Source organism: Lepeophtheirus salmonis, chromosome 11, assembly GCF_016086655.4.
Source record: "Lepeophtheirus salmonis chromosome 11, UVic_Lsal_1.4, whole genome shotgun sequence".
Lineage (NCBI taxonomy): Eukaryota > Metazoa > Arthropoda > Copepoda > Siphonostomatoida > Caligidae > Lepeophtheirus > Lepeophtheirus salmonis.
Window position 1 is genome coordinate 13,884,903 of NC_052141.2, and position 11,467 is coordinate 13,896,369.

At 28.8% G+C, this 11,467-nt stretch overlaps 1 protein-coding gene across 2 annotated transcripts; it reads left to right on the forward strand.

The window, feature by feature from the left end:
• Nucleotides 1-6,002: 6,002 nt before the first annotated feature.
• Nucleotides 6,003-9,986, forward strand: LOC121126124 (pancreatic lipase-related protein 3). Of its 2 annotated transcripts, XM_040721433.2 has the most exons (9): nt 6,003-6,202; nt 6,284-6,328; nt 7,779-7,809; nt 8,008-8,293; nt 8,352-8,583; nt 8,647-8,859; nt 8,920-9,153; nt 9,279-9,408; nt 9,551-9,986. In XM_040721433.2, exons 1-9 carry the CDS (start codon nt 6,151-6,153, stop codon nt 9,795-9,797), a joined length of 1,470 nt encoding a protein of 489 aa, XP_040577367.1. In that variant the 5' UTR covers nt 6,003-6,150; the 3' UTR covers nt 9,798-9,986. The 2 variants fall into 2 exon arrangements, with proteins under 2 accessions (XP_040577367.1, XP_071747695.1); XM_071891594.1 differs by lacking the exon at nt 7,779-7,809 and having other exon boundaries at nt 6,091-6,202.
• Nucleotides 9,987-11,467: the final 1,481 nt, after the last annotated feature.

The following is an 11,467-nucleotide window of genomic DNA, read 5'->3' on the forward strand; positions in this document are numbered from 1 at the left end:
TGGCTATCCTCATGGATCAACCAAACTACTTATATTTTTTTCAGTCCTTCCCTATGAAGTTTGTACTCTCTTTTAGTAAACATCTTGCAGCAGAAACAGGGCAAACTATCGTCTTTTTCAGAGCACATGAGCCAGATTCTTCTGACTTTTTCTCCATTAACCAAAATTCTTTTAAATTTTTCTCCTTAGGCAACATTTTGGGGGATGTTGCCTGATAGCATCGCAGTAAGTTCCTCAATTAGTGTAGGTACAATGTACAAAACTGAATAATATTGTCGCAGTTTTTTTTTTTGTTTTAAATTAAGTAACTGAACATTCAAAATATTTTTAATCAAATAAATAAAGCAATTGCACATTAAAAATACTGTTAATGAATCAGTATAAGGTAGCCTTAAAGATTTAAATACCACAAAATAAAAATAGTAACGTGATGGAAAGATTTAATTAAACCAATGTGCAGGAAATTTACAAACTTATAAATTCAAATGATAACAAAAAGGAGATCACACATAGCAGTTTCTTGCTACTGTCTGAAGTTGAATAACTAAAAAGCTACACTGCCACCTCTTCATAAAATTAAACAAGCATCAGTGAATAAATTGAATATTGTTCACAATTATATTTTATATTTGTTAATTCATAGTAGCTGGAGGTAATAGTATTTTATTTTTTGAGGATAGATTAAACAGGAGAACACCAAACTTTCACCAATGAAATTAAACCAAGAATATAATTTATCTCTGTGATTTAGGATTCAGAAAAAAAGGATCTGAGCTCATACCTTCGGGGTTGCGAGACAAAAAAGTCTTTAAGCCCTAGTTGAATATCTCACACTATCTCAAACAAGAAATAATTTTCTGGAATACCTTCCATCTAAAGGAGGGCCTTGTTTAATACCAATAAATTTCTGGCTTGTTAAAGGAATCAGGACTTCTAGCTTATCGACCGGATGAATCGAGGTTATGTATAGATCGCTCAAAAATTAGTTTAAATGGTACAATTCCAATTGGTCATTCTGTTATTCTTTCAAAGTGAATGGGGGACATCAAGAAAGTTCTCCAACTAATTTAACTTATGTATAATCTTCATGTTCGCATAACATGTAATATTCTACTTAATTGTAATTACATATGTCACATCAAGTCTTTTATTTTATTCAATTAGAATTGTAGAGTCTCCAAAAGGATTTATGACTCGACGTTAAACCGTTCAGTCTACATATTTTATCACTTACTAATAAATTGATAATATGAAGATAAGGATATTTCAGATACACTTATAACAACACAAAATATAATTTTGAAAAGAGGAGATATATATTTTAATATACAAGGTATGCGCTTATGAAATGAGGCTTTCAGCTATTAGTCCCTCGGTGTCGCCAGTTAGACATTATAAACCGGTTCAAAAATCTAAATGCTTATCTTGACATGTGTCAACAATATAATTACTCCGATCCTTGGGATGGGGGAGGAAGTAGTCTAGAGAAACTTTTATGTAAGATTGAGTCCCTATGATTGTCTCATTGGAAGGTATCAGGAGAGGTGAAAAATTGAGTGGCTAATCTCGAAAGAGCAAGGTATAATATTCGCTGTGAAGCAAAAGAATCAATGATTACGTCTCTGAGGGATATTAATTCTCGGCTCCCTCTGCATCGACGGGAAATACTATGAACTAATAAGTAATCTGCAATACCAATACTATACACAATATGTACATGGAATATTTACTTACGTTTACTAGTCGGAAATTGCTTGAGAACTCCACTTCGTGATCTGATTACTTATCTACAAGTTTTTTTCTTTTCCTCCTTCATTATTGTAATTAAACTTATAAGATTTCAAATCCTTGAATTGACTTATTTGTATTTTAATAATTATTATTTGGACATTGTATTTTCTCTTTTAAATTACAAACTTGTATAATTTTTAAATTATGTTTGAATAATAACAATATATATATTAATGTAAAAAAAAAAAAATGAAAATATAAATCAAAAATTTGAAGATTTGAAGATATTAAATAAATTCCTCATTATCAGCCCCAATTATCAGAATTAATGTTGTTCGTAACTTCATAATAAAAATTAGAGCATTAAAAATTAACATTTTATAACTTACTAAAGATCTGTTGGAGAAAAAATATATTTGCAGATTTTTTAAAGAAATATAAAGTGTAAGACTCTTTTAAAATGATGGATCTAGGACGGACAAGTGTCAACCGGGCCTTCGATTCTATTTGTCTTCTCTTTGAGCTGTTTGGCAAATCTGAAAATTAGAAAGCCGTTAAGGAAATCAATATACGCACGTAATTTTACCAAATCCTCTTTGCAATCCAAGACAAAAATGGTTTAAATTATCAACATCGTCGATCTGCATCAACAAGAGTCGAAATACCCCTGAGGAGCAGATGTTTAATTTTTGTGGAACTAACTGGGAGACTTAGTTGCACATCTTTTATTTTTGCGTTTGTATCGCCCTTGTGCTGAGAGTAGTTGAGGTTGAAAACTGGGGGTATTATAAAGAAAGATTGAGTCCTCCGACTGGCTAGTTTCTACGTCGGTAATTATGGAAGAGGCTTTCAAGATAGAGTTCATCATTGCTAAAGTTAAGAGGAAAATCCATGTGGCAAAAGTAAACACTCAATCCTTGGAGGAGGATATTTGAATATTAGTAAAATGAGGGATAATAGGCTTGACTCTTTTAAAAATGATGGATCCAGAAATGACAAACAGTAAAATTTGATTGCCAGTTTACTGTAACTGACTGAAAAGGAGGCAAGATCTCTTCTTTTATCTAGATTAACTTATTTTATATGTGTGTTTTCAATTGTATGTTTGTATAAAAAAGTAAACTGATGAATTTACCCTTTGATTATGTTTTCATATATTGGTTACCAAACAAAAACGAATGGAAAACTTCCCACAAACTGTATCAATTGTCCATGAGCTCAAAAGGATACAAACATTGAACTGAGTTAGTAAAGATGCATGTATTTACGTATGGAGTTAAATGGATTTGGAATCAGAATAAGTTTCATTCAAATGATATTCAATTTTTCCATAAGAATTATGTTCCATAATTCTTAATATGTTTGGCCCCAAATTAGAACCAATTCGAAACATCTACCGTACTGAATCAGTTTCTTATACCCATATTCATGACCTTAAAAGGATCCAAATATTGTAATTTTTAGCAATAATTATGGCGGATTAGTGAGCTCCGAGTTAGCAGTATGTATTTTCTTGCAGAGACGGAGGGATTTGGAAAAAAGAGAAGCTTTTCATTTTTAAATGAGTTAAATTCGATAATTTTAAAAGGTGACGCGGATTTGGAGACGGGATCTCTAAATATTATTGCTAAATCCAACCTCAAAACTTTAAGATTCAGACTCTCGAAATTAAATTTAAATTATTAGTCGCTGAAATAATAAAAATTTCAGTAAAACTAGACACTCGACTCTACCAACTTTATAAATTGATCACGTAATTATTATAAAATCAATCCGGGAATAATAATTCATATTATTTAATTACTTGAATAAAGCCAACTTATAAAATACATTTTACGAACTAAATTTGATACTATATTTTTGAAGACTTAAATCATCTGTTTAAGTTATTTATTTTTATTTTTTAAACATATAGGTTAGAAAAGCACTTAACATACACAAGGAATGAGTCCCATTCCTTGTGTACGGAGGAGGGATGGTGTGTGAAAGAGAAGAATATATTTAAAGTGAGGACAGAAGAAGCAAAATACTACCGCGCGCGCAGATAGAAGAGAAAAGAAAACAAAGTAAAGAATAGTTTATATTTTATGCTACATAATAATATTACAATCGTTCGTTCATCTGTGTCGCCCCGTTCGGAAAAATAATGATATTTACTTCAAAAGGGATACAGATATATATTTAGACATAAAATAATAGATGTTCAGAATTTGGAGTTACGTACGTTAGGCCATGTTTCATTTTGATTATACCAGATACCTGGACTATGGAGGGCAAGATTTTTTTTGGCGAATAAGTATCTTTCAGTAGTAATAGTAATAAAACAAGATTGATTTCCGGTGACTGAAAGGTTTTGTTGAAGGAATGAGTTCTGGATTCAAAAATGCACCAAAAAAATTAAAAACTCAAAGAACGAATTATTCTTAGTCTATAACTTCATTATAGTTGACATCTTGGTTATTAAATATGTTTATTCCAAAAATCCCCCGTACTTCTGGTGATGAATAGTGTCGTCTATTTTGACTTATAAGACAACAGTTTAAGCAAGCATTTGCAAGGACAATAAATAAATCAAAAAGTCAAACATTTGACAAAATTGTATTTGAAAATCAGTATTTTCAATTTTCATATGTTGTTGCATTTTCAAGTGTCAAAAGTGTGTGCAGGTTTGATTGTATTTAGGATATTTTACAAAAGAAATTTACCTAGTGGTATTATTTATAGCTTATAGTAGATCGTTTTAATTTATAACTTTAATATTAAAAAAACTAAAGTACATTCTTCATTGACATTCTTTAAAATATCGTGTTTGCGCTTGCTTACATTAAAAAATATGTAATTATTGTTTTCACGTTTAAGTGTTTAATATTTGACTGTTTTTGATTTTTTTTTTTTAATTATAAAGGACAAAATATTGTTCACTGGTGCTATATATAATTTACAAATGTAACGTGTCGATATAAAAGCAGACTAGGGTTAAAAAAGAAGAAATTAAGAAAGAAGTATTTTTCTTTTTCTATCTAATTTAATTCATTAGAAGTTATGTTTATTTTTAAAAAGACCATTATGCAATCTTATATCAGAAAAACATTATTTGTAGCTACAAATAAAGGTTTAATCTTTTTCTTGATTCCCCTCATTCTCAGTAGTTTTTTTTTTTTCAATTTTTAAAATTGTACATTAAATTTTGATCAAAAATAATTAAACATTTGTAATTTTAACTACAGAACTGATTTAATTATTTTAGCTTACTGATCGATTTTCATTAAAAAAAATCTACCCAAATTTTATCTTCACTCGTTATAAATAATATTTATAATTATTGTTTATTTTTCTATAATTATACCATTTTTTGAAATAAGATAAATAAGGATTTAAAGGCAAAATACTCCAAAAATGAATCAAATGATGAAATATAAGTTTTTTTCTTTTTACATTATTTTAATATAATGTTCCTTTTCATCAAAATATTATTTTAAAATGTTATAATTTATAAAAATAAACCTGATATAAAATTTTACTTCAAGCTTTGATTATAGTTTTACTTCTTAGACTTTACACAACTCATAAAAGCCATTACAAAATATTTAAAAAAAACCTTTTACTCAGTAATTTAGTGACTACTTCTTAAAATGAATAGAATTTGAATTATTTTTTATGAGAAGCTCTCTAGAGTGATTAATTAACAAAACAGTTTTCTCGAAAAGAGAAGAAATTATTATTTAAATTGACGGTTATAATTAGACAATTCCTTTATCAAAATCATTTTACATAAGGTTTGTCTCAAATTTTTAAATATTTTTTAAGCATCCTTAATTGGTTAAATGGAGTTGCACCGATTCAGTACCTATAATTGAACATTATATTATATCAATTACTGATAACTTTGATTTTGTTAGTGAACACGATTGAATCTTGTCAAATTAAGCTGTGCGAAGATTTTTAATAAAAAAGGATATAACCATATACAGGAAGAGAAATAGGTCAATATTGTTTCAGCAAATTTTAGAAAAATTAGGAAAAATAGTCTATAAAAGATGTATTGATTTCATTTTGAACGACGATTAAATAAGTATTATGCTCCAAATATAATAGTGAGAAATGGAAATTTCCGAAAAGTCCACTTTACAGATGTAGGTAGAGTTGTATTAAATATGAGTTGCCGGTACGTCAAAATATAAGTAACCAAAAAAAAGACACTTTCCATTTGTTTGTAAATACAATATATATGTAAAATTTAAGTGATGTTTCAAAAAAACAAAAAAAATCTTACGCCAATTGTTTTTGCACCTGTTAAACCAAGACATGAATCTAATTAAACTCAAATTGTAAACAGAATATTTAAATAAATACAATATTACTTTAGTTTTTAGTGTTGAAGAGGTGAGAGCGTTTCAAAAGATCAGAAATTAAATAACAATGATACCCATTATTAGATTAGTGTGGATCTTTGGAGTTATTATACTCATTGGTATGTTAAACATTTGTTACTTATTCCCAGATATACAATTATTCAAATCTTGATATTAAACTGTATTCTTTATTTTAATAGCTGAGTCGAAAGATATAAAGGACTTCAACTCCATTATAAGTAATCGTAAGTATATCTAAAAGAATTTATTTTCTCAAACTATAGTACTCATGGAATGATACATAACTGAGGCATATATACAGTGGGTCAACATAAAAGCATTCTTGAACAAAAATTTGAAAACAAGGAATTTCCATTTTTTTTGGTTTGTTTCATAAATGTAATACACTTCAGTCATTTATTGACATATTTCGATCATTTATGGCTTCATGTTATAATTTGTAAAATGGGTTAAGATGCGTAGAGATACTTTCTGGAGCATTCCTTTTTAATTAAAGACTTCCTTAATTCCGATATGGCCTTCCAAAAATGATCTTTTTTTTTATATCAGATCGATTATATTTTAAGTAGGAAATAATTTAATCAAATAAGTTGAAGATAATAGTTGAAGATTTAAAAGACAAATATAAACCAGGCTTAGTTTAGAAATGATTTTCTGTTATTTGTAAAATATTTTTTGCAAGCAATTCTGTTATTACTATCACTTTAAACATGTTTAGTAATTGATTTCAAACGATTTATAATCAGGGAATTTAGCCCGATCCCAAGGAGGAAGTGACCTTCCAGATTTTATTTTTGCACGCTAGTGCCATGTTCAAAATTCAATTTCCTTTCTAACTTAAAAAAATTAACGAATGAAATTTCTACAGAGTGTTATGAGATGTTCAACATGACTAAATTTATTTTAGTCCATCTCTGAGAAACTCAGTAGAACCTATAAATTTGCTAATAACCTATATAATCATGATATAGTATGCACATAAATTTAATAGTAACCTTTTGATGTTTAGTTTAAAGTCATTTAAGCTAACATGAATCAAATAATAACACAAGTTTCAAAAAAAAAATTAATTCTATAACTGTTTCAAGTATGATACTTATTTGTCCATAGCTCCTTTTGAGGGGGTTTAATCACCTCCAAAATGTTTGTCATATACATTTTTATAAATTAAACCTAGGTACAACGGGTTTGAGGATTTTTGGGGCTAAGTTCGTCCAATTGATGAAAGCCATATGGATATTTATTATCCATTATGCACCCTTATATCAGAAAAATATTATGGCTTTGAGCTTTTTTATAATATTCCTCATTTTTAAGTTAAGGCCTTAGATATTGCAGTTTTTGAATCAAAGCAAATCTATTTCTTTATTTAAGTTTGGTTACACGTAATAAGACATTTAAAAACCACGGCTTCCACCCAAAAAATAAAAAATGTAAATATAATTTAAAGAGTAGAACTTAATCAGATATTTTAGCTTATTGATCCCTTTTCACAAATGTGTAATTTGTGTTTTTTTTAAACATAGTTAATAAAAATAGTTTAATTTTCGCACAAAATTTAATGTTGAATTCAATTTTTGGTTATTACATTTGATAACCAAAGTATATAATATTTTGCAATGGGAGTAATGTATTAAAATATTGAATCTATATCATTAGAATAATATTTTTCAGGTGGATCACAACTTAACAATCTTCAAAGTCGGTATGTATAAAAATTACAAATACAATTCTGTGGATACATTTGATATCAAAGTTATATAATTTTTCTTAACCTTTTATGAAGATAATTTTATGTTCTCACTAAAATACATGTGTATTACTAAAATGTAATGTTTATATGTATGTAGTTTCTATATTTACCAATTCAACTAATAACGTCAGTCTCATTTATTTTTCCTAGACTGTTAGGTCCAAAAGAATGTAGTCATGAGCTCGGAATGGTTGTGCCAATGAAAGCAGTGGGAAAACGAGTATGTCCCCAAAGTAAAGAAACTGTTAATTTACATATGTGGCTTTACACTCGTAATAACCCAGAAGAACCACAAATTTTTAAATATAATGAAGCAGATAAATTAAAAGATTCAAATTTTAATGCTTCAAAACTTACAAGAATGGTCGTACACGGATGGGGGGGAGATTGTAATCTAGCCTGGATCGTGCAGATGAGACGTGATCTTTTAAATGAAGTAAGTTCTTCCTCAAAATTAAACAAGGCATTGTATGTAATTGAAAGAAAAATTATAGTCAGATGTAAACTTATTCTGTGCGGATTGGAGGAATGGAACAATATATCCAGATTATGGTCAGGGGGCAGCCAACACACAAATTGCTGGAAAAATGATTGCAATTTTCTTTAATAATGTCAGTCAAATATTTGGACCCATTGGACCTAAGCTTCATTTAATTGGCTTTAGTTTTGGAGCACAAGTCTGTTCATTTGCCGGATCTAATATTCCTAACTGTAACCGGATCACAGGTGGTTCTTTTTCTTTTTATATGTATTATATACATGAATAACGTATAATTTTTGCGAAAGTAGGATTGGACCCTGCTGGACCCTCATTCAGAGAGCATAATACATCTTTTAGATTGGATAAATCTGATGCAGATTTTGTTGATGTTATACACACAAACGGTGTATATTTTACAAAAGGAGGAATTGGTCTTTTAGATGTCTCTGGTCACGTTGACTTTTATCCTTTTGGAGGAGAAACTCAACCATATTGTAACAATTTATTTGAGGAATTTTTATGTAGGTTTTAATGAATGGATAATATGATGATATATAATTTTATTTATTTGACATAAATAGCGGGACAAGAATTTGGTTGTAGTCATTACCGAGCAGTATATTTATTTTTGGAAAGCATTAAAAACGATAAATGTAAAATGGTAGGATTTCCTTGTTCTGGAGGTTGGAATGGATTTCATTCAGGGGAACAAGGTTGTTTCAATGAATCAATGGCATTTCCTTTAGGACTTAATACCCCTCGCAATGCAACTGGAAAGCTGTATCTAACAACAAGAATTACAGAGCCCTTTTGTGGTGAGTTAAAAATGAAGACCTGATAATCATGAGATTTATGATAAATTGCCATAAGATAACAACTATTTTCTTTCCATGCATGTTATATATGATGAATGTTAATTTAAAAATCTAATTTGCTGCAGGTAATCAAGTAAAAGTTGAAATAAGCTTAGAATTTAGTCCCTCATGGTCATCAAAATTGTATACACGTATTTTAGAAATAATTTTCCAAACTACAGGGGGAGAAAAAAGAGAATCCTTTAGTGTTGCTAGGTAAATTAGTTAAAATTAATTAAATAATCAATTTGTATACCTCACAAAATTAGTATCATTATAAATTTGACATTTTATCTGGAGAAAAAGCATGAAAACCAAAGTTAACCCTAGTCTAAATATGAAAATTTTGCAATTTCAGCGGATTTTCGACGTCAGACACTTTTGGTAGAGTTATGACGGTAGATGCAAGCATCCCTTTTGAAAATATCTACCTGAAATATAGTATTGGTAGTATTAATAGCTTCTTTGGGCGGGTTGAAGAGTTGACTATATTGAATCTGACAATAATAGACGTCAAAGGTCGTGCCACATTATGGAAACTTGAAAACAAAAGTGGAAAAATACAAAGTGGAACAGAAGAAAAGTTGGTTAAGAACCAAAATTGATTCGTATTTTTCAAAATTCACATAAATATATATTACCATATTTTTACTATGCAATATTATTAAAATTCAATTGCATTGAATTTACAAAGTGTGAAACTCGTCAAATTATACAATTGATTATTGATTTGTTAAAATAGATTCAAAATTACATTTTCGGAAATTTAAATATATATCTTTCATGTTTTTTCATTTGAGTATTTTAAATGTGTTTCAATTTTAGATGAGTATAAAATTATAATTACCGAAATTAAAATAGGCGAGAGTGAGGTCTTTTGTTTTTTAATTGAAAAACATAAAAATTGCTTACTTTAAAATTGAAGACTATCAAAATATTGAGTATTTATCTACCATATACTATCAATAAGAATAAAAACAATTTTGTAGATAGTTTATCTCTTTAAAATTTTAATATCTACTTAATGTTGACAAGTTGATGTTCATTGTACATTAAATATTACATGTTGATTTGTTTCTTCTAGTATTATCCAATATTATTTGGAATTTTTATTTGGATTATTTGTACTACCGACCTTGTTAACCATCAGCTGCCTTTTATATGATTTTGAAAATGAAATATAATTGGTGAACCTTCTTTTTTCAAATAATATTAGTTTCAGAGAAAAAAATGGAAATATATATTTATATCAGTGTCACGTTGGATATGGAGTGGGATTGATGTTTATTTTCAGTTTTAAAAATTGTCAACCATAGCAAAATTTTGTATTTTGGTCCTTTTAAAAAAAATTACATTTATTTTTTAATAAAAGACGAAATTAAGAATTATTTTTCCAAACAATTGAAAATTAAACTGATTCGAGTACTTAACTATTGAAACCCCGAATGTGGCCTTCTTTTGAAAGTTTTTTTAAAACCTTTACAAAAATATTTTCGGTTCGGACAATTCATCAATGTAACTCAAGGTACATACATGACATTGATTTTAACTGTCATTTATTGGCAAAAAATAAAACCTTACATAACTTTTTTTTATGTTTCAACTGTCAAACTACTTAGGGTAAGTCAAGGTTAATAATTATACAAGGCTATACCATAACGCGTGTACTTCCATCATGCTTTTTAATAGATACGGCATTGAGTATGACTGGTTGAGTGTTTTGTCAAAATCTGTTTTTCTTGCCCAGCTGTTATTACATACATTAAATTGAAAATTCCAGCAATAGTGACGTCACAGACCATGAGTAGTTACGTCACAATCTGCCTGTATGGTCCAGCAGTCGGTGCATTACATCAGATTGAAAATTCTAGCAAGCCCGATTAGATGATGGTCTAACCTTGTATTTCTGTTAAGCTTGGGGTATGTAAAAAAATTTCAAAATATTAAAATGAGGTATTTTTCGTGGGCAAACGTTGAAAATGTGTCATTTTGAATCTGTCAGAGTACCTTCGACTACGCTACTTCCATTCTGTACCATTTGGTTAGAACTTTGTCTAGTTTAATAAAAGTAGACCATAATACTTTCTTTAGTATAATATGTTCTATATAATTCATTGTCAACACATGAGAGTTACATTGCACACTCATAAATTTACTCACTAATACAAGAAGAGTTTTGAGTTTAAATGTTCCTCCAATCACAACGATAGTCACTAGCAAGTCAAATAAAACAGAACGTGGATGTTTTTTCTGTTAAGAAGCAGTAGAATCTTCG